This window comes from Onychomys torridus, chromosome 22 (assembly GCF_903995425.1).
Source record: "Onychomys torridus chromosome 22, mOncTor1.1, whole genome shotgun sequence".
Taxonomy (NCBI): Eukaryota; Metazoa; Chordata; class Mammalia; order Rodentia; family Cricetidae; genus Onychomys; species Onychomys torridus.
The window spans coordinates 17,276,562-17,303,723 of NC_050464.1; the positions used below are offsets into that span (position 1 = coordinate 17,276,562).

General features: G+C 53.0%; 3 protein-coding genes across 5 annotated transcripts; 1 reads left to right on the forward strand and 2 right to left on the reverse strand.

The window, feature by feature from the left end:
• Window positions 1-2,934: 2,934 nt before the first annotated feature.
• On the reverse strand, window positions 2,935-8,770 carry Alkbh4 (alkB homolog 4, lysine demethylase). 3 transcript variants are annotated; one of them, XM_036171993.1, is made up of 3 exons: window positions 8,560-8,770; window positions 4,915-5,112; window positions 2,935-3,816 (listed from the first exon to the last, which is right to left on the reverse strand). In XM_036171993.1, exons 1-3 carry the CDS (start codon window positions 8,692-8,694, stop codon window positions 3,229-3,231), a joined length of 921 nt encoding a protein of 306 aa, XP_036027886.1. In that variant the 5' UTR covers window positions 8,695-8,770; the 3' UTR covers window positions 2,935-3,228. The 3 variants fall into 3 exon arrangements, with proteins under 3 accessions (XP_036027886.1, XP_036027888.1, XP_036027887.1); XM_036171995.1 differs by having other exon boundaries at window positions 4,915-5,078; window positions 8,560-8,616; XM_036171994.1 differs by lacking the exon at window positions 8,560-8,770 and adding an exon at window positions 8,188-8,553.
• Lrwd1 (leucine rich repeats and WD repeat domain containing 1) lies at window positions 8,744-18,355 on the forward strand. Its single transcript, XM_036171991.1, has 15 exons — window positions 8,744-9,007; window positions 10,263-10,497; window positions 11,153-11,269; window positions 11,767-11,907; window positions 12,170-12,274; window positions 12,790-12,912; window positions 12,992-13,106; window positions 13,832-13,941; window positions 14,239-14,446; window positions 14,891-14,963; window positions 15,055-15,195; window positions 17,462-17,553; window positions 17,674-17,829; window positions 17,914-18,023; window positions 18,112-18,355. Exons 1-15 carry the CDS (start codon window positions 8,928-8,930, stop codon window positions 18,250-18,252), a joined length of 1,947 nt encoding a protein of 648 aa, XP_036027884.1. The 5' UTR covers window positions 8,744-8,927; the 3' UTR covers window positions 18,253-18,355.
• Window positions 18,356-18,539: 184 nt separating this feature from the next.
• Polr2j (RNA polymerase II subunit J) lies at window positions 18,540-24,096 on the reverse strand. Its single transcript, XM_036171996.1, has 4 exons — window positions 23,981-24,096; window positions 20,565-20,654; window positions 19,276-19,450; window positions 18,540-18,752 (listed from the first exon to the last, which is right to left on the reverse strand). Exons 1-4 carry the CDS (start codon window positions 24,031-24,033, stop codon window positions 18,717-18,719), a joined length of 354 nt encoding a protein of 117 aa, XP_036027889.1. The 5' UTR covers window positions 24,034-24,096; the 3' UTR covers window positions 18,540-18,716.
• Window positions 24,097-27,162: the final 3,066 nt, after the last annotated feature.

The window sequence follows — 27,162 nt, forward strand, 5'->3', positions numbered from 1 at the left end:
CACTGTGTATCCTAATAAACTTGCCTGAGGACCAGAGGACAGAGCCAGCCACTAGGCACCAGGCACGGCTGGGGAGAAACGTTTTATTACATATGCAGTGAGGGGCCACACGGGTAATAACTCATTCAAGCCTCCATCCTCAGGAGCCCACCACAGACAAGACAAGCAATCTTTTATAGCTCAGCCACGCCCCCAGCCCCTCACTGGGGGATTCTAGGCAGGTGCTCTACCACTGAGCCACACCCCAGCTCCTCAGTGGGGGATTCTAGGCAGGGGCTCTCCCACTGAGCCACACCCCAGCCCCTCACTGGGGTATTCTAGGCAGGTGCTCTACCACTGAGCCACACCCCAGCCCCTCACTGGGGTATTCTAGGCAGGTGCTCTACCACTGAGCCACACCCCAGCTCCTCAGTGGGGGATTCTAGGAAGATGCTCTACCACTGAGTCACACCCCAGCTCCTCACTGGGGGATTCTAGGCAGGTACTCTACCACTGAGCCACACCCCAACACCCTCATGATACTCTGCATCAGAGGATGCAGGGGCAGCAGTCATGGTAGTCTAGAAACCTGTTCATTCTGTTGGGCCCTAAGCTCACTGAATCAGTAGGGAACTAAGCTGCCTCTTACAGGGTCTTTTTAGAGTTCTCTTCAGGCATGGCCTGTGACTCAGTGCCTAGTACAGACTTCCTAGATAGTCCCCAACTCTCAGCTAGTTCTCAGAGGTATTAGAAAGAACAGAGCTGTTGGGACTGAAGAGATGGCTCTGTAGTTAGAGCACTGGCTGCCCTTCCAGAGGACCTGGGTTTGATTCCCGGCACCCACAAAGAGGCTCACAAAAGTCTGTAACTCCAGGTCCAGGGAATCTAATGCCGTCTTCTGGGCCCTGTGGGTCGTGCACACATACGGTAGAGACAATATATGCATGCAAAACACACACAAAACAAAGTACGATAATTTATAAAATTAAAATAAGAATTAAAGAACTTGGCCTACAAGCATAAGGACCTGCATTCAATTGCCAGAGCTCAGAGCTGCATACGGGGGAGGTGGAACTCCAGAGCTGGGGACAAGAGGACAGGCGGGTTCCTGTGCTCATGCCGACCAGCTCAGCCTACTTGGAGAGTTCCAGGCAAATGAGACTCTGTTTTACAAACAAAGTGTGTGGTACCTGAACAATGGTAGCAGCATGGCTCAGATGGCGGAGGTCTGTGCTGCCAAGTAATGACCCGAGTTCAAGTCCCAGAACCAACACAAGGAAAGGAGAAAACTGACTCACTCAAACAGTCCTCTGACCCTGTGCATAACACACACACACCAAGATAAATAAAGAAATGTAGTAAGGCGGCGGTGGTACACACCTCTAATCCCAGCTCTTGGGAGGCAGAGACAGGTGGGTCTCCATGTTCAAGGTCAGCCTGGTCTACAGAGTGAACTCCAGGACAGCCAGGGCTACACAGAGAAACCCTGCCTCAAAAAAACCCAAAATAATAATAATAATGTAATAAAGAACCAGAGTTGTTGACATCTAGCCTCCAGATACCCACACACATATGGCAACCTGTATAATGCCCCAAAATTTGGTATCATAAAAACAAACCAAGGGTTGGGGATTTAGCTCAGTGGTAGAGCACTTGCCCTGGGTTCAATCCTCAGCTCCAAAACAAAAAACAAAAAACCCAGGGCTGACTGTGACCCTTTCCTGGAAGCACAGGATGGGGTGTTCTGTCTCCAAAGCCTCAGGATAGAGGGCTGTCATGCAGGCCAGCCACACACCTCCATCATCCATCTTGGCCCGCCTGTCTTCTCCTCTTCATATGAGTGCTATGGCTGAACAGAGTGTGCCTTGCTCAGCAATTTCTTCTTCTTCTTCTTTTTTTTTTTTTTTGGTTATTAGTTTTTGGTTTCTCTGTACAGCCCTGGCTCTCTGTAGACCAGGCTGATTTAGAACTCCAAGATCTGCCTGCCTTTGCCTCCCAAGTGCTAGGATTAAAGTGTGCACCATCACCCCCCAATTGCTCTACTCCTATAAATAAATAAATAAACGTAATTTAAAAAATTAAGTTTGATCCCTGGGACCTGCATGGTCAAAGTTTGAGAGTTTGAGGCTAGCCTGGGCTACAAATGGAGAGGAAAAAGGGTTGGGCATGGTGGAATGGTGCATATCTTTAATCCCAGTACTTACTCAGAGGCAGAGGCAGAAGAACCTCTGAGTTCATGGCCAGCCTGGTCTACAGAGTTCCAAACCAGCCACGACTACACAGTGAGACCCTGTCTTAAAACAAAACATGTAACTGCAACTCCTTCACACTGAGCTGGAGAAAGGAGAGAGCCATCTCACATGGGAACAAGGGGTTTCCTTTTTCTCCTTTATTATAAATCTCATCGGAGAGGTAATGCATATGTGGAGGTCAGAGGACAACTTCCAGGGATTGTCTCCCTGCCTCCACCATGTAGATTCCAAAGACTGAGTCAGGCGGTCAGGCTTGGTGGCAAGCACCTTTATCCACGGAGCCATCTTGCTTCTCCCAAATACCAAGGTTTTTAAAGACTGAATCCCTCCAAACTATGACAAATTAACCCAAAGAGCAGCCAAGATCCAGGCCCGTCAGAACCAGCTCCGGGCAGGGTATGTGATGTTTGTGACATCAGGGGTCACATGGCTCCTCAGAAAACCTAGCCACTGGGCTGTCATCCCAGCACTTGGGAGGCTGAGGGAGGAGGATGGCGAGTTCAAAGCCAGGCTGCATCCTGAGTTCCAGGCCCATCTGGTCCACATGAGACCTTGTCTCAAAAACCCCAAAGAGTCGGTAGTTGGCTGAGTACTTGCTTAGCAAGCAGGAAACCCTGGGTTCTATCCCAGTACCAAAAAAAAAAAAAAAAAAAAAAAAAAAACCCAAACCAAACCAAACCAAAACAAAACAAAAAAACCCTGAGCCAAATCCCAGCATTCAGGAGGTAGAGGCAGGAGGATCAGGAGTTCAAAATAATCCTTGGCTATATAGGGAACTCAAGGCCGGTCTAGGCCAGGGAGTGGTAGCCCAAGCCTTTAATCCCAGCACTCGGGAGGCAGAGGCAGGCGGATCTCTGAGTTTGAGGCTAAGCCTGGTCTACAGAGTGACATCCAGGGCAGAATGAGTTGTGGAGAGACCTCAGGGCTCGCTCCCCGATGGTCGTGCTGGAGCCATGTTTCCGGCCAGGCCAGTGCCAGCTCTTGTGCCAGGATGTGCTCACACAGGCCTTCCCTGGAAGGAGAGAGCGGCCTGCAGCAGCTCCTGTCCCAGTTCCTGCTGCTTCCCTCCAGGCAGGAACTCACTGGACAGCTCTCTGAAGGTGGCGCAGACCCGACGGGCCTGGATGTGTCTGCGGTGGATGGCGTGTGTCCACTGGTGCCGCGCGGCTCCTGTGAGCACCAGCAGGGAGCGGCAGGGTACCGAGATGGCTACTTCCACCTCCTGGCAGGGGACAGACCTGCTAGGGGCCACAATGCTGCCCTTCAAAGCATCCGGTCCGAGGGCGGGGGCCGAGCTGAGCAGCAGGCTGCCAGGGGCCTCCCGGGACATGGACACCACAGTGGCCGACAGGAGGCTGAGGCTCACCAGCCGCTCGCCCCACAGCCAGGCGTCATCCAGGTGGGGGTCGATGGCCGAGCCCCGCTCTGGGCTGTAGTCCAGATTACACTGTTCCACAGGCCGGAAGTCCTCCAGCCCTGGGTAGAGACCCATTCTCCGAACCACCTTCTGGCTGAAGCTGGGGAGACCCTGGAAGCCCGCCATCTTCAGCTTCTGCTTCCGAAAATTGACTTTCGGGCCATAGTCCTGGAGTGGAGACAGGAAGGAATGGAGAAGGGGCTCAGCGTAAGAAATGCCAACCATAGCGGGGTGGTGGTGGCCCACGCCTTTAATCTCAGCACTCAGGAGGCAGAGGCAGGTGGATCTCTGAGTTCGAGGCCAGCCTCGCCTCTAGAGGGAGTTCCAGGAAAGGTTCCAAAACTACACAGAGAAACCCTGTCTCGAAAAACCGAGAGAGAAAAAAAAAGAGAGAGAGAGAGAAAAGAAATGCCAACCACAACCAGGGTGTGGCTGGTGCGTGCATGTAATTCCAGCACCTTAAAAGTTCAGGCAGGAAAACTCTAGAGTTCAAGGCCAGCTGGGCTACAGAGTGAGACCTTGTCTTGAAGGAAAAGAGAGAGAGAGAGAGAGACAGAGAGAGAGAGAGAGAGACAGAGAGCGAGCGAGCACCAGTGTAGCAGTGCCTACAATCCCAGCACTTGTGAAGTGGAGGCAGGGGGATCAGAAGTTCACCCACACAGCAAGTTTAAGAACAGCTTGTGTTCTAGGAGACCGCGTTGGGGGAGGGGCCTCTTGGAGACAGAAGGGACAGGGAGGGTACAAGGTCAGGGGCAGGCAGAGTGGGCGCCTGGGGCGGTCCCAGCACAGGGAGAAACTTGAAGGAACCTCCAGCTGGCTGCTGTCGCCGGCGCGCTAACCAAACGCGGATGCCAGGAACCAAGGGTGAAGGGTGCCTTTGCAGCTGCCAGAGGGACTGACTAGACTGTGGAAGCTGGGTGAGGGGGAGCTAGTGAGGAAGGGGAGCAACAGGAGGAGGGGCGTACGGTCCCTAAGGGCCTATCAGGAGTCCTGACACAGGAGGGTGAGGGGATAAGGGATGCCATGAGACAGGTGGGGGCCGGTAGTGGCCATGCAGGATGGAGATCCCCATCTAGAACTTAGCATCATCTCCCAGCCAAGGAGACAGCAGCAGAGACGGTGGCAGGCCTGCTTGATGAGGAAGCCCACGCCCCCTGTGACTGGCCACCCATTCCCTACCAAAGATCCCTAGGGTGTGGCTATGGAAGATAGTCAGGGGCCCCTGGCAAAGGGACTGCCCCTTGGGCCCGGCTAGGGCCACCATACCTGTTTCCTTCGCCCGGACTGAGAGAGCTTCCAAGGGTCACTGTCCATCAGACGCACCATCTCAGCCTCTTCCTCTGGGGTCACAAAGTCCTTTATCAATGTCACTCCCGGGAAGGGGAAGGCCCAACCTTCCAAGTCAGAGTCCTTAGGCCCCATGGCCCAGCCTGTGTCGGGGCAGTAAAGGAAACAGTGTTTTTTCTGTAAAAGACAGAGATGGGATTGCGTGATGGGTGAGTGAGTGCTTACTTTGCAAGTATAAGGACCCGAGTTTGATTCCCCCCAAAACCCACGTGAAGAAAGCCAGGTGCAGTCATGCATGCTTGCAATCCCAGAACAGGGGGGAGGCAGATCTCATGATCAAGGACAAGCTAGACTGGCCTACTTGGCAAGTTCTAGGCTAGTAAGAGACCCTGTCTCAAAAAACAGAGTTGGGTATTGGGGTGGTTCTCTGGCCTCCATGTGTACCCATGTACCTGCACACACATACCCCAAACAGAAGCATCTGGAACCACCAAAGAGCCACAATACCCACACGTGCCTTAGGCCACCAGGATCTTCTGACCCAGGGTGCCAATCAATGCTCTTGTTGGGACTGAAGCCACTTGGAGAGGTGTCTGGAGTCCTGGGGCGACGCAGACAGAATGCAGCCCCAGGCCTGTAGCCCCTTGAAGCAAGAATGAACTCTCATTCCCAACTTCATCTCTTTGTTGTCGAAGGAACTGGCCCTAGGCTGGGATGTGAGCGCTATATCCTTGGCATTGTGGGTATCACCTGCCCTCAGGGTCCAGGGGATGAAAGGACAGAGGGCTGTATCAGGAGTCTTAAGAAGTAGGCTAGCCCTGAGGCTGTGGTCTGGGCGGCCAGGGGTTGGGCAGTGAATGTTGTTAGCCATAGATTCACATCTTCCTCTGCCCAGCTCCTGCCTCCTCTGAGACTGAGAGGTGCAGTAGCAGAAACTCATTCAAAAAGGGTCAGCGTAGCGGCTGGAGGGATGGCTCAGGGATTAAAAACACTGGCTGCTCTTCCAGAGGACCCGGGTTCAATTCCCAGCCCCCACATGGCAGCTCCCAACTGTCTGTAATTGCAGTTCCAGGGGGGTCTGAAACCCTCACACAGACATACATGCATGCAAAAACGCCAATGCCTATAAAATAAGTTATTTTAAAAAGAAGGGCTCAGATGCCTGCCTGGCATACATGAAACCCTGGGTTCCATCCCCAGCACTGCCAAATACATGTGTGGAGGTAGAGGCAGGATAATCAGGAGTTCACGGTCATCTTTCACTATATAGTAAATGTGGGCTACATGAGACCCAGCCCCAGTACCCCCACCACCACCACCAAAAGCTTAATTGTAGGATATGCATAACATACTTCGTGTCTTAACCATTCTCCCCATCCAGTTCAGGGAGTTAAGTACATGGACCCTGGTGTATAACCACCACCATCATCCACTTCTATAACTTGTGTTTTTTGCAAAACTGAAACCCGACACCCATTAAACACTAATTCCCCGTTCTCTTCTCCCCCAGAACCTGACTCCCATCATTCTACTTCCTGTGTCTACCATTCTAACTACTTTAGATACCTCCTGTAAGAGAGACTGCACAATGTCTGTCCTGCTGTGATGGACCTGTGTGTGTATGTGTATGTGTGCTCGCATTGGAGATGGAACTCGGGGCCCAGCACGTTAGGCAAACTCTCTATCACTGAGTTATATCCCAAGCCTCTTCACTGGGGCATCCTTCAGGTTCATCCTTTTTTTTTTTTTCCCAATAAATTACGTTTTGCCGGGTGGTGACGGCACACGCCTTTAATCCCAATACTCGGGAGGCAGAGCCAAGCGGATCTCTGTGAGTTCCAGGCCAGCCTGGGCTACAAAGTGAGTTCCAGGAAAGGCACAAAGCTACACAGAGAAACCCTGTCTCGGAAAACCAAAAAAATTACATTTTTATGTATGCATTTGTGTGTGGCGATGTACATGTGAATGTAGGTACCCTTAGAGGCCAGAAGAGGGCTCCAGATCCCTTTGTAGCTAGAGTTATAAAGGCTGTTGTGATCCACTTAATTTGGGTGCTGGGAACCAAACTTAGGTCCTTTGCAAGAGCAGTATGTGTTCTTAACTGCTGAGCCACACCCCAGCCCGTCACTGGGGGATTCTAGGCAGGTGCTCTATCATTGAGCCACACCTCCAGCCCCTTACTGGGGGATTCTAGACAGGTGTTTTACCACTGAGCCACACCCCCAGCCAGTGATTAGCTTTTTATTTAGCATCATATCCTCAAGGTTAATCCATGTGTAATTATGTCAGAATTTCCTTCCTTTCTAAGGTTATAAAATAACCTACTGTATAGATATCCCAGATTTTTTTTTTTCATTCATTCATCAGTTTATTGTGTGTCTCTGTCTATCCTTTATTCCCTTGAGACACGGTCTGGTTTTAAACTTGCTATGTAGCTGCGGTGATCTTTGAACTCCCAAGTCTCCGGCTTCTAGCTCCCTGCTCCCCAGTACTGAGATCACAGGCCAGCACCACACTGTCTACTCTTCAAGTCACCAGTTACTAAACACTAGGGCCTGGCGGCGGCGGCGGTGGCACACACCTTTAATCCCAGCACTCGGGAGGCGGAGCCAGGCGGATCTCTGTGAGTTCAAGGCCAGCCTGGTCTAGAGAACAAGATCCAGGACAGGCACCAAAACTACACAGTGGAACCCTGTCTTGAAGAAAACGACAAACAAACAAACAAAAACACTCAGGTAGCGTCCACTCTTTGTTTGCTGTGAATACTGCTATGAGCCAGACATGGTGACACTTGCCGGTAATCTTAGCATTTGGAAGGAGGGTGGGGGGCACCTGGACCTCTAACCAAAGAAAGAAACTAAAAAAAAAACTATCTTTTGCATATAAACCCAGGAACATGCTGGGTCATGTGATCAGTCTATTTGTGAGGCATTCCACACCATTTTTCACAAGATGTTGGGCATGTTAGCACCAACAGAGAGACTCCCCATGGGCTTTCCAGCTTCCTCGCTCAAGGATCCTTCTAAAACTTGAATTTAAAGGAGTTCTTTTAAAACCCTTCAGGGCGGGGCGGTGGTGGCCTTTGAATCCCAGCACTCGGGAGGCAGAGGCAGGTGAATCCCTGTGAGTTCGAGGCCAGCCTGGTCTACAGAGTGATTTCCAGGACAGCCAGGGCTACACAGAGAAACCCTGTCTCGAAAAACAAAACAAAAAAACCAAAACCAACCAAACAAACAAAAAACTAGAACATACCACCCCAAGTATTAAGTCCAAGTTTGTCGCCACTCCCCACTTAAAGTCAAGAGGTGATGTCTCATAGCCGCTTCCCTACTTGGAAGATCACTCCTCAAACTTGCCGGGTGGCTGAGGTTGGCTACAAACTTCTGAGTCTCCCGCCTCTTTGCATTTCAAATGCAGGAATCCCGACCTGCAACAGCACTCCGCGATCAACCATTCATTTTTCAGATGGCACTTAGGAACCGTCCGCCTTGATTACTGTGAATAACAAAGCTATGAGCGCTCCATGCAACTCCCCTACCGTGAGGCTCTGATCCCAGCCTGGGCCTCAGTTTCCCATTAAGAGGGATAGATTTTTCTGGGTTTGACTCTTTTTCCATCTCGTACCTGAGGGGAGCGCTGCCAGGGCGGGGACCCGTGGCGCTGTCTCTCGCAAATAAGACAGGTCCGAATGCCCTTGCAGCCGCAAACCTGCAAAGGAGTGGAGTCAGCCGCCGCAGCGGCGGCCGCGGTAGTCGCCATAGCGCCTTCCAAGCAGCCCGAGCGCAGGCGCGAGGCACGGGGGCCGCTGGGAGTTGTAGTCCTCGCGCGCAGAGGCAGGAGGCAGGGCGCGCGGCAGGCGTTGTGCTTCCTTCCGGTCGCCACGGACTCTACAAGGTTTTGCTGTGCGCCATCTCCTGGGCTCCGCGGCTGCGGGCGGGCGTTAGTGACCGGACTTCGTGGAGGCGCGGGTTCGGCTGAGCCCTCGGACACCCATGGCTCCCCTCACTCAGCGGCTGCTCTTTCAACGCGGGCGACCCAAGACCAACAGTCTGGGGAAGATCCGGAGTCTGGAGTAAGAGCTGGCGGGGTTGAAGCGGATCCCGGGCGCGGGGTCCTGCGGGGTCCTTTCCCCTCCCGGGTCGCCTGGTGGGCGGGGTCCGCGGCTCAGGCCCCTCCCCATCCCCGCCTGTCCGGGTTATTCGGTTAGCGGGGATTCAGACCCCGGTCGAGCCTGTGTATCTCGCGCCTAACGGAGATGCGGGCGATACGGGCAGGAGTCAGGTGGACCTGGATCGAGCTCCCTTAGCCCCGCGGAGGGTGGAAAGACTGCAGAGCACTCACTGGGATGTTGAGGAAGCCGGGATAGCACGGAAGGAGCCTGCAGGAACGAGGAAAAGCATTTAAGAGGGAACTTGGAGGCCTTAGGTTCTAAAGTCGTTAGGAGATCTAAGCACTCGAGGACGCGTCGCAAGACAAACGTCGGGCGTTGGAAGCTAGCCTGAGCTACAGGAGGATCCTGTCTCGAAAAGAAAACTTTTTTGGTTTTTCGAGACAGGGTCTGTCTCTCTGTGTAACAGCTCTGGTTGTCCTGGAACTCCCTTTGTAAGCCAGGCTGGCCTGGAACAAACAGCCATCCATCTGTCTCTGCCTCCCAAATGCTGGGATTAAAGGTGTGCACCAGTAACAAAATAAAGGTGTCCAGTAACAAAAGATTCTTCAAAGGAGGGAAGTCGATCCAGAGAAATGACTCTTTAGGTAATGGTGCCTGTCACCATGCCCGAGTTCAATTCCTTGGACCCAGACAGTTGAAGGAGAGAACCAGTTCCCTAAATCTGACCTTCTTACCCATACCTTGGACTGTGCCCATCCATATACACACACACCATACACACATGCACAGACACACCATAATAAATAAAAATGTAATTTTAAAAATGGGGGAGGCTAGAGCTGCAGATGTAGTTCAGTGTGTAGGGTGCTTGTCTGACATGCACAAAGCCGGAGTCTCCATAGGGTTCCATCCCTGTCATGACCTGAACTGCTCCCGAGTGGTGGCCCACACCTGTCACCCCAACACTTGGAGCTAAGAGGCAGGAGAGTAAGTTCAAGGCTTTCCTGGATTACACAATGAGTTGTGGATTGGATCTCTTGAGTCTTGAGGCCAGCCTAGTCTACATAGTGAGTTCCAGGCTAGCCAAGTCTAAAGATAAGCCCATGCTTACTCTTCACCATAAGAAATTGGTGGGTACAAATCCCTCTGGGGCAGGTGAGGGGTTAGTGAAAGGGTCTAGCCTCCTGAGCTTTCTTGACCTCTGCCCTCACTGCAGTCTCTCGGGGCTGGAGCTGCTGTCAGAGCACTTGGACCCCAATCTCCTGGGGCGCCTGAAGCAGCTGAAGGAACTTGACCTCTCCAACAACCTGCTGGAGACGCTGCCTGCCAACCTGGGCCTGTCCCATCTGCGCATCCTTCGCTGCACCAACAACCAGCTGGGGGACGTCACTGCCTTGCACCAGTTTCCAGACCTCGAGGAGCTCAGCCTGGAAGGCAACCCCTTCCTGACGGTGAGAGGGAGGTCCGACCAGCTCCATGCTAAGGACCGGGACTCTGGGGGCAGACTCGGGCTTCGCTATTTCCTTTGGGTTTCGTTTTGTTTGAGGTGGGGGTCTCATGTAGCCCAGGCTGGTTTCAAACTAACTGTGTAGCCAAGGATGGCCTTGAGCTTCTGATTCTCTTGCCTCTGACTTCCTGAGTTTTGGCCATGCCCCACCAGGCCTGGTTTATGCAGTACTGGGGATCAAACGTAGGACTTTGTGCATGCTATGAAAGCAGTCTCTCATCTGGCTATGTACCCACTCTGTTTGGGTTTTTGTTCTTTTGCTAGTTTGAGACAAAGTCTTGCTTTGTGGCCAGGTGGTAGAGGCACACGCCTTTAATCCCAGCACTCGGGAGGCAGAGGCAGGTGGATCTCTGAGTTTGAGGCCAACCTGGGCTACAGAGTGAGTTTCAGGAAAGGCGCAAAGCTACACAGAGAAACCCTGTCTCGAAAAAACAACAACAACAACAAAAGTCTTGCTTTGTAACCCAGACCAGTCTCCACCTCCCGTGTATCCCAGTCAGGCATCAAACCTGAAACACTCCTACCATATTCACCCTGAATATTGGGATTACAGGCATGGGCCACTACTCCTGGCTTTCAATTATTCTTCCATCCTTTAGGTCAATGACAACCTGAAAGTCTCCTTTCTCCTGCCCAAGCTACGGAAGGTCAATGGCAAGGATGCAGCCTCCACCTGCTCACAGGTGGAAAACCTAAATCGGGAGCTAACCAACAGGGTGAGGATGATGGGAAGTGGATGGAAGGGGGGTCCTTGGTCACGTCAGCAGGGGATTGAGGGGGGACAGAAGTGGATTTTTGGGGGTGTGTAACAGAGATCTTACCCTGACAGCCTCAAGTCTGGTGAACGGTTGAGTATGGATCTGTGGCTTCCTGTGTTTGGAGGCCCTGTCTCTGAGGTGCACAGCAGGGAGGCTAGAACTTTGCAATGAGCTGGATTTTTAAGACAGGGTCTTGCTGCATAGCCCAGATGGCCTAGGGCTCTTCTGTCTCCGCTTCCCAAATTTTGGGATTACCACTCTGCCCAGTTGAACCAGGCTGGTTTCAATTCATGTGACTTTGGTTATGCTACTAGAGAGTAAGAGGCTGTGCTTGCAGAAACTTCCAGAAGCTAGGATAGCCAACACACCTTGTGCTCAGAAGGAGATAGGCTGGAGGTGCTGTGTATGGCCAGGAGACCCATGGGCCGGCCTGGATCTGGTCCCTCCTATGCCAGGTCACAGCTCACTGGAAGAAGTTCATGGCCACTGTGAACCCTGAAGAGGAAGCTGACAAATTCCAAGCTGACTTTGTGAGGTCTGCTGTCAGAGATGTGCATTATGGCCCTGAGTCTCTCAGCGAGTTCACCCAATGGCGGGTATGTCACTGGGGGGGGGGGGGGGGGGCCGACGGACGGACATTGTGCTAGGGGTTGGTGGCTTCCCTGGCTCCCAGTTGTCCTGGAGAAGTCCCTGGTTCTGATGGATTGGGGGGCAGTGGGGAGTGAGATGGGTCAGGGAATGGTAGGTAGCCCTTGTTCCCAGGGAGGCTTTGAGAGGAACAAGCTCCTGGTGACCAGGTGTCAGGGGAGAGGCTAAGGGCACTGAGACTGTGCTCAGCTGAAGGCCTGGCCCCTTCAGGTGCGGATGATCGCTGAGAAACTGGTGGCCTCCGGTGGGGCTGAGGTACAGGAAGCCAATGTACCAAAGGAGCCTCCACAGGCTGCAGCTGTCTCCAAGCTCAGGGTGAGTGTGTTTGCACACGGCTGTGAGGGTCCCAGGCCTTTGTGAGCTAGAACACAGAGGGTCTTCTACGTGAACTCAGGTGATGCCCAAGTATGTTCCCTTGCTGTGACAGCATACTGAAAGCAATCGGCTTCCGAGAAGGAAGGGTAGTTTTGTTTATGGTCTCAGTCCATAGTTGCTTGGCTCCAGGGCTGTCCATATTGTGAGTTCACATAGCAAGGATGTCTGTGAATCTCATGGCAGCCAGTGTCCCGGTGTCCCTTTCAAAGGAATGCCTCCCAGTGACCTCCGTCCCTTCACCTACACTGTACTCCTGAGTAGCCCCATGGGCTGGTGACGCAGCTTTTTAACCTTTGGGTCCTTGGAGACATTTCAAGTATCCAGCCCTAACTCAGGCTAAGTTCCCCCATAACAGTGGCTCAGTTCTTGCTTTCCGTATTTTTGAGGGTGTAGGTCAACCTGTAGCCAAGGGAGGAAGCCCCTGGGGCATGGACACAAGTCCCTACTTTCCACAGGCCAGAAAGGTGGCCTCAAAACGGCCAGATAATTTCCCACTAGACCTCCCTTCCACCAAGCGAGTGTGTTTCTCCCCACCGGCTCAGACGGAGGACAGACCTGTGGACTTGGATGGAGGCCAGGTAAGCTCCCCACGTGGCAAGGGGAGGGTGCCAGAGGGCGCAGGCCTAGGGGCAGCTATGACCACCTCTGCCCCCACAGGCTGCCCTCCACCTGGAACCCCTGCACTTCCTGCAGTGTCACAGCAGAAACAACAGCCCTAAGGACCTGGAGACCCAGCTGTGGTGCTGTGCCTTCGAGCCGGCCCGGGAGGAGGGTGCGTGCTGGGGCTGATGGGCAGTGGGAGGCTCGGGCCACACAGTGGTGCTCAGTGTTCAGTGGCAGTCAGAGATGAAAAGATACCTGGGAGATTCAATGAGATTGGTCTTAGGGTAGAAAGAAAGGGCTGAAAGTGGGCAGTAGGTGCACGCCTTTAACCCCAGCATTCTGGAGACAGAGGCAGGAGGGTCTTTGTGAGTTCGAGGCCAGTTTGGTGTACAGAGCAAGTTCCAGGACAGCCAAGGCTATGCAGAGAAACCCTCTCAAAAGAGAGAGAGAGAGAGAGAGAGAGAGAGAGAGAGAGAGAGAGAGAAAGGAAGGGCTAGAGAGATGCTCACTGGCTAAGAGTGCTTGCTGCTCTTATAGAGGACTGAAGTTTGGTTCCTAGCAGCTACCATGGGCGGCTCACAACTGCCACTAACACCGGATCCAGGGAATTTGATGCCCTCTTCCGGCCTCTGGGGGCACCTGCACTTACGTGCACATACCCCCATATGACACAGGTACATAACCACTTTTTTTTTTAAGTAAAAAGGCTGCGCATGTAGTATAGTGGTACAGTGCTCGCCTAGCACGTGAGGTCCTGTTCTATTCCCTGTACCGCAAATAATAATAATAATAATAATAATAATAATAATAATAAGTGTCCTGGAGGCTAGGAAGAGGGACTATAGGGGGAAACTTTACAGAAAAGATGTTTATGTGGCTGATACAATAAAACAGGGCACTCAGGGGCCACGTCCCAGACTGTGGCCACATGTGGCGGAGAGGCTGTTTGTGTGATAGACTGCCAGACGGGCATCGTACTCCATAAATACAAGGTACCAGGCGAGGTGAGTGCCAGGGCCCTCTTCCTGAAGACAGCTGGGACCTGGGACAAGAGCCCTGAGCTTGGAGGTCCAGGATAAGTTCTCTATTTCCTGTGACTTGAATTACTTTGGTGGGGATGGAACCCAGGGTCTCGGGCCCACTAAGAGTGCCCTGCCTCTGAGCCCTTCCCCCGGCTCCTCAGCCACCCACAGCCCTCTGGGAGCTTTTCTCTGTCACTGTGCCTCACTGCTCCAGACCAGCCCTGCAAGCTGGCGGCCACTCGTTTCCTGCTCACGACCATTTCCTTCCACCCTGGTCAGGAGTTCTTCTCGGTGGCCTGGACAGCCCTGACGGTGGTCACCCAAGCAGGCCTCAAGAAGCGCTGGAACATGCTGGCAGCTGCAGGCCTGCGGGGCATAGTCCGGCTGCTCCACGTGCGTGCGGGCTTCTGCTGCAGCGTCATCCGGGCCCATAAGAAGGCCATTGCCACCCTCAGCTTCAGCCAGACCCATGAGACCCACCTCTTCAGTAAGACCCTCCCTCATCTCTGAGCTTTCTCCTCATCAGTCTTTGGCCTGGTGGCCTGTGTCTCTTTTGGGGGATGACAGGACTCACAGGATGCTAGGCACAGATGACCTTGGTCAGAAGTGAATTAGCTTCTTGGCCAATGAGGATATCTATTTCAGCATGCTATGTGGCCTTGAAGTTTCCTAGCAACTTGGGCTCTTCTGTTCCTCTGCCTGGGACCAGGGGAGATTATCCTGCCCCTTGGGGTATGATGAGCCCAGCCAAGGTTCCAGATGTGCTACAAAGATGGATGATGCTGTGCACTCTAGGTTCAGGCAGGACTGTGAGGATTGTGATCCATGAGTTCTTGCCCTAGCCACAGCCTGCCCTTCCTGCCTCACAGACTCATCCTGCAAGGGGATGGGAATCTTCTCAGGGCTACCTCTTTCCCCCGTCCCTCCTCAGCTGCCTCTTATGACAAACGGATCATCCTCTGGGACATTGGGGCGCCCGACCAAGAATACAAATTCCGGGCTAGGTGAGGCTGTGGACTGGCCCGGAGAGGGGCGGGCTGCTGAGGGTGATGTTGGTGGCCCACAGCTCATGGTTTTCCACACTCACGTTGGCAGCCAGCTCCTCATACTCACCTGCAGCTCCACCCCCTTGCGTCTCTGCCCTGTTGCCTCCTGCCCGGATGACCTCCTGCTGGCTGGCTGTGAGGGAGGCTGCAGCTGTTGGGATATTCGGCTAGACCAGCCCCAGAAGCAAAGGTGAGGATGCCTGGGATGCCGGGGCCCCAAAGCCTGGGTGTGCTGGGTTCACGTGGGCCCTGGGCACACCACACTGCTGCTTGGAAGCTCTGTTCCGGGGTTATTCTCTTCACCTTTTACCACCACGGTGCAGACAGCTGCCTGAGCCCTGGTCCTGCATCTCAGCAGTGTGACTCCTGCTCTAGCATGGTGTCCACATCTGTGAGGAAGGGACAGTGAGGTGTATCCCAGGGCTCACGGAGGGTAAAGGTAGGGTGTACCTAGGGAAGCAGCTTTGATGATGAACCTTTGTGGCTCATCTGCCCACGTGGAAAGCCCTGAGAGTGCTCAGCAGAGGGGTCCTGCCCTCAGGGCATAGCGGTAAATATGAGTGCTGAGCGTGCATGAAGCTCCCAGCACCACGTACCAGGTGCAGTGGTGCATGCCTGTTAGCTCTTGAGAGGACAAGAACATCAGAAGTTCAAGGTCATCTTTAGCTCTGAGAGTTGGAGGCTAGTCTGGGTTCCATGAGCTCTTGTCTGAAAACCAAGTAAGGCCCCAGGAGAAACTTGGAAGGGGTGAGTCCTGACGGTGCAGCCTGGTGGACTGATAGAGGAGTTCTCAGAACTGCTCTGCAGAGCCTGAAGTTGCTGGAGGACAGCAGTGTGCAGCCAGGAGTTAGGAAAGCTCTGGCCCACCTTGGCCCAGCAGATGGAAATGTCACTGAGGAGTGAGGCTCCCAGGCAGTGGGCACTGAATTTTCTGGGCAGTGGTACCAGCAGAATCTGGTTTGTCCTGGCTGTCTCAGAAGCCCGTGAGTAAAGATGGGATTTGAATATTAAAAGTGTCCCTTTATTCAGAGCCAGCAATCTGGGAAGCCTGAACGGGGGCCTGCCCCCCTCCCCTGAGCAATCTCTAGTTAGCATAATCTCTATCTTCTCGTGGGTTCCAGCTATCCCAGCTGGTCACAGGGTTTGTGCAGTGTGGCCAACCCAAGCCATCTTGTCCTTATTTAGCTTTTTTTGGGGGGTGGGTGGGGCGGTGGGGAGTGACAGGGTTTCCTTGTGTATCCCTGGCTGTCCTGGAACTTGCTCTGTAGACCAGCCTGGCCTCAAACTCAGAGATCTGCCTGCCTCAGTCTCCAGTGCTGGGATCAAAGGTGTGTGCCAAAGAACAAAGAAATTCAGGGACACTCCCTGTCCCCCAGGTCCATCCTCATTAGCGTTCTTTCCTCTCTGTGCAATAAAGGTTATTGCACTGAATGACTTGTGTAACAGTGCACACACGTCACAGCATGTGTGTGGCGCTCAGAGGATGGCATGCAGGAGTTGGTGCTCTCCTTCCATGTGGTTCCCAGGATTGAACTCATGTTGCCAGGCTCAGCAGCAAGCACCCTTACCTACTGAGCCATCTCGCCACTCCATTAGCTCTTAAATACACTTGCCTATCTTTTTTTTTTTTTTTTTTTTGAGCTGAGGATTGAACCCAGGGCCTTGTGCTTGCTAAGTAAGCACTCTACCACCCCAACCCCATACCTATCCTTTATAAGTGGCAGTCTCAGCTAAGGAACAGCCCAGGGTGCTGACAAGACTAACTGCTTTCAGAGGGGCAGCAGCCAGCTGCTTGTGGATACCGGTTCCCCTGCTCATCACAGTTGGGAATTATCTTGGCTACCTCCCCACTCCAGATTCTGCCCACCCCGATGCCTTATGGTCTCCTGTTCCATCCAGATGTGTCCTAGCCCCTGAGTCTGCTCTCTGGGCAGATGCCAGGATGCCGCCTCTGTAATAGAAGGTCCATGTCTCCTCAGATGAGACCACACCCAGCATTTTTGAGACCAGGTCTCACTGTATAGCCCTGGATGGCCTGGAACTCACTATGCAGCTCAGGTTTTGTTTTTTGCCACTGTGTGTGTATGGGTGGGGTACATGTAGAGGTTAGAGGACTTCCTGGACTTGGTTTTCTCTCCACCATTACCTAGATTATGGAGGTTAAATCCGGGGCACCAAGCTTGCATGGCAGTCATTCACTTACTCAGCCATCTTGTCAGTGAACCCTCCCTTTATACAGCCTTTCTGTCCTTAGGTGGGGGGTGGGGGGGACCGAAAGCACCTTCTGGCCTGCAGTCCTGAAAGACAAGCCCCAGTACTGTGCTCCCATCCCATCACACACCCAGCAGCTGGCTCCCCTTCGGGGCAAAGCTAAAGCTCTCTGGACCAAGGACCAGGCAGCCTCTTGGGTGAGCAGGTGGCTGTTGGTGCATGGGTAAGGCTGATGTGTTCTGCAGGGTATGTGAAGTGGACTTAGTCTTCTCTGAGGACCCTGAGATGTCCGGACAAAGAGTGGACGGGCTAGCATTTGTGAATGAAGATGTTGTGGGTGAGTGAGCCCAGCTGGGAGAGCCTGGGCTGGGACTTCGTTGTAAGGGTGCTGAGGTACCTATCGGGGAGCAGGGAGGTTGTGGTGACCACCGGCCTGGGCTCACATCTCTCCCTACAGCCTCCAAAGGGAGTGGAGAGGGCACCATCTACCTGTGGAGCTGGAGGCAGACATGGGCAGGCCGGAGCAGCCAGTCTGTACTGCCTGTGGTCATCCTGGCCCGGCTGCAGTGGTCATCCACCAATTTGGCTTACTTCTCACTCAGCACCTGTCCAGGTGAGCCCGCCCACCCCATCTGTGGGTACTCCCTCTTCCCACCCCGACCCCAGCCCAATCTGAGGCCCCAACTTGTCCTGGCAGACAAACACCTCGTGCTGTGTGGGGATGAGGAAGGCAGTGTGTGGATCTACGATGTTGAACACCTACTAAAGCAGCCTCCTCCAGCAACAGCTCTGCAGGCCCCGACACAGGTACTGGCGGGCACCCTGTGGAGCCTTCCTGGTGTCCTTGGGCTGCTGCTCGGTAGGCAGGAGCCTAGTGCCTTCTTTTTCCCCTCAGATCCTGAAGTGGCCTCAGCCAGTAGCACTGGGCCAACCAGTGACCAAGACCATGGTAAACACAGTAGTGGCCAATGCAGCCTTTACCTACCTCACTGCTCTGACGGACTCCAACATCGTGTCCATCTGGAGGAGTTGCTAGCTTGCGCAGGGCAGTAACCAGGGACACGGCTTATTAGCTTGGGGCTAGTGATCGAGGTATTTGTATCTGAGTATTTTTATTAAATTCTCGATTGTGGACTAGAGGCCGGTGGAAACTGAGTGTAGTCATAGTCACAGAGGCCTCACTGGGGTTCCTACCTTGATTAACTCAGGCAGGCCCAGCAGCTGAGGCTGCAAACAGATCCAAGGATCCCCTTTACTCTGCCTCAGCCCGCGGTTAGGGTCTCTGTGTGACAGATCCCCGCTGTCATCAAGTCTGACAGCCCCTCTGGTGCTTGTGGCTCTTTTCCTGCTATACTTTATTAGGAAAATAACAGTCTATGTACAGAACAGGGCACATCCAGCTGCAGAGAGCTGAGTGAGGCTGTCGTCATGGGTTACGGAGAAGGGCCCTGAGGATGTTGTACCAGCCTTACAGCCATTAAGCAATGCTCCTCTTTGCCGCTACTCGATTCCTTCCTGCTTGTCCTTGATGGCCACCTGAAGAGGAAGGACAAAGGCATGACTTCACTGAAATGTCCCCAGTGTCCCTGCTGTGTGGCACCAGGAACCTGTCCCTGCAGTCCTCCAGAGAATACAATGTGAACAGAGAAGGCTCCAGAGTGCCACAGCAGGTCCCACCTCCCCTGCCCTGAGACACCTGCTGCTGAGGGCTGGGGACAGAGCCGAAGGGGATCCGCCTAGCAGGCTGAAAGCCTCGGAAGGTGTGGCTCTTACACTGAGGGCTCCTGACAAAGATATGGGACTCCTACCCTCTGATGGACAGCAGTCTCAGAGGCCTTATGAACCAGAGTAGCCAGTGTAGGTGGCAAAGGGGAAAGAGATTTTTGTTTATGGGTTTTGATGCTGGGGATGACAGCCCAGGCCTTGATTGTGCTAGGCAAATATTGTACCACTAAGTTACACCCCAGCCCCTCACTGGGGGCTTCTCGTGGGGGTAAGGGGGACAGTGCTACTATTGAATCATACATCACAACTCACAGGCCCCTGCCCGGCTCCTCACCCGGAATCGTTCCTCCAGAAGGGAGAGCTCACTGATGAGGTCTGTGATGGCATTGGTGAAGGCCTCCTGGGGACTGTAGTCTGGGGTGGTCTGCACACGAATGATGATCTTGTGCTCTAAGGGGTGAGGGACTTTGTAGCCGGCAAACAGCACCTGTGGGTCCTTCAGCAGCTGGCTGAGAAACATAGTACACTTTGAGGCAACCCTGGTAGGCTTTCTAATCAAAGCAGCTCCCTGCCCACAACTGTGGGTGAGTGAGTATGGCTTGCCAGCCCAGCTGCTCAAGACTGAGTGCCCAGGCAGCTGTCCATATACATGGTCCTTTTCCAGAGCTGAGGACCCTGGCTCAATTCCCAGCACCCTCAAGGTTGGCTTTCAACTAACTCAAGTCTCAGGGGGATCCAACACCCTCTTAAGGCATGCAAGGGCACCATATGGTACACAGATGCATGTGCAGGGGAAAAAAAACAAAACAAAACAACCCATACAACAGCACACACTGCTCTTATAAAGATCTGAGTTTGGTTCCCAGGACCCTTGCTGGGTAGTTCACAACTGCCTGTAACTCCAGCTCCAGGGATCCAACAACCTCTTCTGGCCTACTCAAGACACTATACTCTATATACATTTATTTTTTGTTTTGAGACAGGGTTTCTCTGTGTAGTCCTGTCTGTCCTGGAACTCACTCTGTAGACTAGACTGATCCTCACAAGAGCGCTCTGCCTTCCAAGTGCTGGAATCATAGGTGTGTGCCACAATACCCATCACCCATTGGCTTTTTTTTTTTTTTTCTTCGAGACAGGGTTTCTCAGTAGCTTTGGAGGCTGTCCTGGAACTCACTTTGTAGGCCAGGCTGGACTTGAACTCACAGAGATCCACCTGCCTCTGCCTCCCGAGTGCTGGGATTACAGGCGTGCGCCACCACCGCCCAGCTACCCATTGGCCTCTTGATGTCCATTAAAATGAGCCCTACATAAATAAGCCAACATGGCAGATGTGGTCTTACTTGGCCAGGATCCCAGCAACTGGAAGGTATAGATGAGGATCAGGAGTCCCTGACCAGGTCATCCTCTCTTATGAGTCAGTCTGAGGCCAGCCTACACAACATGAGACTGTTAAAAAGCCAACAGAAGCTCGCCGCATGTCAACAGACCTGTCAGTGCCAGGTTGGGAGAAGTACCTGATGTGTCAGCACAAGCTGAGAGCCGGAAGGCACCATCCCAGGATGTGTACTCAGTCTACAGAGCCCAGTTATAACCCCACCCCAGGGCCTCTGGCCTGGGACTTACGATTTAATGATGTTCCCCAGAGTGTGGTCTTCTTTGTTGATGGTGAACAAGCAAGCATTGGGCACCTTAGTGTCCTTGTTAATGGTGATTCTAGAAGGAGACAGGCAAACACTGATGGAGATTGTTTTCCCAAGTCCACAGCCAGCCTTTGTGATGCTGGCGCTGATCCGAATCAATGTCCCCCGGGGGTTAGACATCCTTGAAACTGCAGTTCAGCTGTTCCTACCACCCCAGAAACCACCTGACTTCCCATGTGCATTCGCTGCCTTCAACTAGCTCTTGACTAAATTCCTAGAAGACAAAAACAGCCGGGGAGTGGCAGCACACACCTCCAATCCCAGCACTCAGGGAACAGAGGCAGACAGATGTCTAGTTCCAGGACAGCCTGGTCTACACAGAGGAAACCCTGCCTCAGGAAAACAAAAAGAACCAGATCCCTAGCCTCCAAACCCCCTAACAATATAAGGCAGACCCAAGTCCATCATTCTGCAAGCCCAGCTATCCCCAGCAGTACTAGGAATTGAACCTAGGGCTTCAAGCATGCTAAGCAAGCCCTCTACCACTGAGCTACAGGCCCAGCCCTTGAGAAGCCTTTTCAGTTTCTCACCTCTAAAGGACCCCGGGAGAGCTCTGGCAAGGCTCAGTCATCCACCATTCACCCTACCACTCCCCATGCACACAAAACCAGCAAGCTAGGCTGGCCTGACGGCTCCTCATCCCAGTGACTGAGGCAGGAGGCCAGAGAAAAGCCTCACTGTCGTCCTTGCCTGCCTCTTTGCCCCTGGACACACCATGCTGGCAGGCCCTCCTGTCTCCATCCACTTCCCATGTCCTTGGAGGCGCACGAGAAGTAGACACTCAGCACAGTTCTGAGATCCACCCCCAAGTCCTCAGCAAATGCTTTGAGTTCTTACCCACTGAGCCACCTCCCCGGTCTATCAGAAATTTTAAATAAGTGAGGGGTGGGGAAAGCTGGAGTGGGCCGGGCAATGGTGGTGCACACCTTTAATCCCAGCACTCTGGAGACAGAGGCAGGTGGATCTCTGTGACTTTGAAGCTAGCCTGGGATACAGAGCAAGTTCCAGGACAGCCAGGGCAACAGAGAGAAACCTAGTTTTGAAAAACAAAAAAAGCTGGAGTGTAGCTTAGTGATAGAGCAGTAACACAGCATGGGCCAGACCCTGGGTTCAATCCTCAGCATGACAAAAACAAAAAACAAGGAACCTTCTCTACCCCATGATGGCCCTTTATCAGGGACATGAACCAACCCCCACCACACACACACAACACACACACACACACACAGGAAGCTCCTTTTTCTTTTCCTGTTTTTTCAAGACAGGATTACCCTGTATAAAGTTCCTCCTGGAACTAGCTCTGTAGACCAGGTTGGCCCCAAACCCAGACAGAGATCCATCTGCCTCTGCGTTCTGAGTGCTGGGATTAAAGGCCCGTGGCACCACCACCTAGCTGAGAATTGCTTTTTTCTTTCTTTCTTTTTTTTTTTCTGGTTTTTCGAGACAGGGTTTCCCTGTGTAGCTTTGCGCCTTTCCTGGAACTCACTTAGTAGCCCCGGCTGGCCTCGAACTCACAGAGATACGCCTGCCTCTGCCTCACAAGTGCTAGGACTAAAGGCATGTGCCACACCACCGCCCAGCGAGAATTGCTTTTTTCTAAAGCAGAATTTCTCAAACATAATAAATATGTATTTCCTTTGTCCACATCTGTGTCCAAGAGATCAGTGGACAACCTTCAAACTGTCAGTACTTTTTACCATTCTGGTCCTGGGTATTGAACTCAAGTCATTAGGCTAGTACCTGAGCCATCTTGCCAGCTGGACACACGGACATTTTAGACCTAATTGTTCTTTTCTGAGAAGCTGTCTAGGACACTAAGGTCCTTAACAGCATCCTTTGCCGCTACCCACCAGATGGCAATAGCAACCCCTTTGGGAGGACCAGAAATGTTTCCAGACATGGCCAGATGCTCTTGCCGATGGGGACCAACAGGCCCTCAGTTGAGAACATGCCCTCAAGGGAGGCTGAACTAGCAAAGGTCAATCACAAACCCTGCACAGAAATCTCTCAGGAGAGAGAGGAGTAAGTTACAGGCCTGCAGTATGCACTGTGCACTGTATGGACAAACTCTGGGAATCTCCTTGAAGAACTTCATATTAATTGCCTGGCTGACTGATATGGAGATGAAATGAGCCCTGTGCATGCTAGGTGAGCAATCTACCACTGCGGTGTACCTCTATACATTTTTATTTTTTAATTTAATTTAATTTTTTTTTGAGATAGGGACTCACTTTAGCCCAAGATGACTTCCAAGAAGCGGGGCGGGCACCCAGGGCTGGAGAGATGGCTCAATGGTTGAGAGCATGACTCCAGTTCCAGGGGACTTGACACCTTCACACAGACTTACAGGCATTAGGACAATTACATGCAGCCGGGCACAGTAGCTCATGCCTTTAACTCCAGTACTTGGAAGGCAGAGGCAGGTGGATCTCTGAGTTTGAGGTCAGCTGGGTCTACAAAGCAAGTTCCAGGACAGCCAGGGCTATCACACAGAAAAACCCTTTCTCAGAAAAACCAAAACAAAAAGACAATTAGATGCTGACTTTCTCTTGGAGAAGCCTGTACCCACACGAAACGTTTGACTTTCTCCTACTCTATGAATGCACATACCCCCAACTTGGATGTCTTACTTTCTTAGCGCCTTTCTCTGAACCCTCATGCTTCAGCCCATATTAAAATATCTTTGCTGGCGTTGGTGGCACAAACCTTTAATCCCAGCACTGGAGAGGCAGAAGCAGGCGGATCTCTGTGAGTTCAAGGCCAGCCTGGTCTACAGAGCGAGTTCCAGGACAGAGTAACACAGAGGAACTCCGACTCGAAAAAATATATGAATACATCTTTAATAAAAAAAAAAAAAAAACTCTGCTTCATTAAACCGTCGAGTCCTGAAATTCTTTTTAGCGTGGAAGCCACGAACCTGAGTTTGGCCCGGATCCCTAAAAATCTAGGGGAAATCCTCTGTCGGCTGAGGAGTGTGAGGCGGGAGCTGTGTCTCCATCCCCTCGCCGCTGCACATCATGATCGCCACCTATCCGGTGGGACCTGAGCTCTAAAGCCATCGCTGCGTAGCATGAATGACGGTCTTGCAGAGCAGGGAAAAGAATGCCCAGAGGGAAAGGGCTTTGGAGCCTGGCACTCTGGGTTCGAATACAGTCCCAGCCACTTCCTAAGTGTCTGGAGCAAGGGACTCCATGTCCCCGGGCCTCAGTTTTCCCACTGCAAAATGGGTGCACTCGCCCATGCTTCGCACCGTCGCCTGGAATTCGGCAGACGCGCAGGGAGGGAGCAGAGGCTCAAAGCCAAGCCCGCTTCGGCTCCCCCGCGTCGGCCTCCACTTACTTCTTCTCGCCCTCGAAGAGCAAGAACGACTCGAAGGCCGGAGGAGCGTTCATCCTAGCGACGCGCTCGGCCTCCTAGACGCCAACCCGCAGCCGCCGTCACCTCCCCGGAGCCCCGGAGCGCGAGCACTTCCGGGTCACGCAGACGCGGTGGCTCGTCGGGGTGAGCGGCAGGCTGCGCGCCCCCTGGTGGACCGGATGACCTTCCGCAGGCCAGGCCGAGGGAGACCGCAAGCTGTGCGCACGCGTCAGTCCCCGGCCACGTTTTGGCGCCAGTTCAGCCCCGGGAAGGCCGGGCCACCTGTACCTGGCTCACTGGTCCGCACTGAGCTGGACTCGGAGCTGTGTGCGTATGGCCGCCTGTGCGGGCTGCAGCTGCTGCAGGACCCCCGGCTGGGTCTCACCAGCATCCTTGGGGAGTGTGCTGGATGAGGACCAGGGGAGCAGGAAGGTGTGTAAAGGTGCGGGGAGGGCTTGGGTGCCAGTGGATCCTCTCTTGGGCACGCAGGTAACTAAAAACATGATGAATGCCTGGCGCCTCTCCCATTTTTCAGCCATCTCTGTGGCAGTGTTTTCTGGTTTTCCTGTTTTTAAAGATTTCTGTTTGCCTGTCTGCGTGGCACGGGTGTGCAGGTGCCTTCGGAGACCAGAAGAGGGTTGGGTCCCTTGGAGCTGGAGTTACAGGTGGGTGTGAACCATCCAAAGTGGGTGCTGGGAACCTAACTCTAGTCCCCTGTGTTCGGCTGGAACATTCCTCCCGACTCCTGCTTGATCCGGAAAGCCCCATTCCTCTCTCTCCAAACTCCACCCTCTCAGAGAATCTCTGGCAAAGAAAAGGCACCAAAGCTGGGCGGCGGTGGTGCACGCCTTTAATCCTAGCAATTGGGAGGCAGAGGCAGGCGGATCTCTGTGAGTTCAAGGCCAGCCTGGGCTACAGAGAGGGTTCTAGGAAAGGCGCAAAGCTACACAGAGAAACCCTGTCTCAAAGAGAAAAAAAAAAAGGCACCAAAAAGCCCAGTTCTGAATTCTTGGTAGCTGTGGCATCTCCTCCCCTAAAGCTGCCAGTAGCCCAAGAAAGACCCGACCCAAAGCGTTCGTTTTTACCATACTTGGGCACAAACCTAGCTTGTGGAGGACACGGCATCACCCTCTCCTTCAGGGTATATAAACTCCCTGCTTAACGTTAGCCGTGTGACTGTCGCTGGCCTTGATATCCGGGACAGGGGCTCACCAGGGAGTTGTTTTGCTCAAATAAACCTGTTCTTTAACTTCTTCAGTTCAGTTTGATCTGGCTTACTGTGTTGGCAGAGAAACCTATTCTCGGGGTACAGAAAACCTATTACCCTGAAAGAGCCATTTCTCCAGCCTCCGTGGTGGTTCATCTTGTCAACCTGATGAAATTTTGTATCATTATGGAAATGAATCTCTAGGTAGGGCCAGCAAGACAGCCAGCCCAGTGAGTAAAGGTAGTGTCACCAAGCCTGACTACCTGAGTTCAATCCCCAGGACCCATGTGGTGGAAGTTGGGAACCAACAACCTCCCTGACGTCCCTGTGTGATGGATCTGCACATCTGGGCGCACACAATGTATAATTAAAAAAAAAAATACTGCTGGGTGTGTCTGTGAGATTCTAGAGAGGTTTAACCAAAGAAGAAAGACTTTCTGTTAATGTGTGTGGCTCCATCCTAGAGGCCAAGGTCTCAGGGTGAATAAAAGGAGAAAGTAAATCATCTCATTCTGCTGCCTGGCTGCAGATGGCAATGGGGTCAGCTGCCTGGCGATCCTGTTGCTTTGACATCCCCACCTTGATGAACTGTACCCTTCCCTAAGATGCTTCTGTCAGGCTTGTAGACACAGCAATAAGAATGGTATCTAGCCGGGCAGTGGTGGCGCACGCCTGTAATCCCAGCACTCGGGAGGTAGAGGCAGGTGGATCTCTGTGAGTTCGAGGCCAGCCTGGTCTACAAAGCGAGTTCCAGGACAGCCTCCAAAGCTACAGAGAGAAACCCTGTCTCGAACCCCCCCCCCCAAAAAAAAAAAAGAATGGTAACTAATACAGTCTCCGAGTCGCTGGGATCACAGGCGGGAGCCAGTCTATCCACTGGCGTGTGGACACAAAGCATCACTGTATCGCATGGATGCCGAAGGAAACACGTGAAGACGATGTCAGGTGCCAAAGGGCTTTGGAGTCCTCACACTGGGCCACACTCCTCCTTGCCTCTGCACAGCGGCATGTTATTTCCGGAGTGTCTAAGAACCGGTGATCCCTAGCCCAGGAGGTAGGAAGAGGAGGAGGCCATCCAAGGTTCTCCAGTCACAGCCCAAAGCTTGTCGTCACCTTCGATTCTAGAACAGCAGAGCCTTGAAGACAGATCACCCCATGAGGAAGAGGAGTCATCTCATGGGAGGGAGCTTGACTCTTCAATAAGGCTTTCTTCAGACCGTCCCACAAAACAGCTGAGAACATGAGAAACCAGACCACGCTGTGACCAGAACCGCTTGATTACTGTTTGTGACCCTGGGGATGGAACCCGGGGCCTTATGCCAGGCAAGTGTCCCACCACGGAACTGCACTGCCAGCCCGAGTGTGATTTCGAGCATACCCTTTGCATTCAGGCATGGTGGCTCAGGCTTGTAACTGCCAGTACTTTTGGGGATGGTGTCAAGAGGATCATCTTCAGCTAGTCAGTTGAGTTCGAGGCCAGCCTGGACTGCCTCAAAATAAAGGGGCCAGAGATGTGGATCCGTTGGAAGTGTGCTTGCTGAGCACACAGGGAGCCCTGGGTTTCATGCCCAGCTCTGCATAGACTCTGCATGGCTCACACCTTGGGAGGGGGAGGCAGGAAGATCAGGAGTTCAAAGTCATCCTTGGCTATATAACAAGTTTGAGGCTCTCCTGGCTAAATGAAAAACCCTGTCTTAACTCTTCCAGGAAAAAGAAAGATTTACACACACACACACACACACACACACACACACACACACACACACGAGTAATAATACACCACTTGAGCTGGGAGCTGAATGCCCCCTAGTCTTCCCTCTGTGGTAGAAGCAGAACTGCCACCAGGGGGCGCTGCTGTGGAGAGGCTTTTCACTTAGGGGCATCTCGGAGGGCAGATGTTGGCTGAGTCTGGCTAGAACAGTGGTTCTCAACCTGCCTTCCGGATGCTGCGACCCTT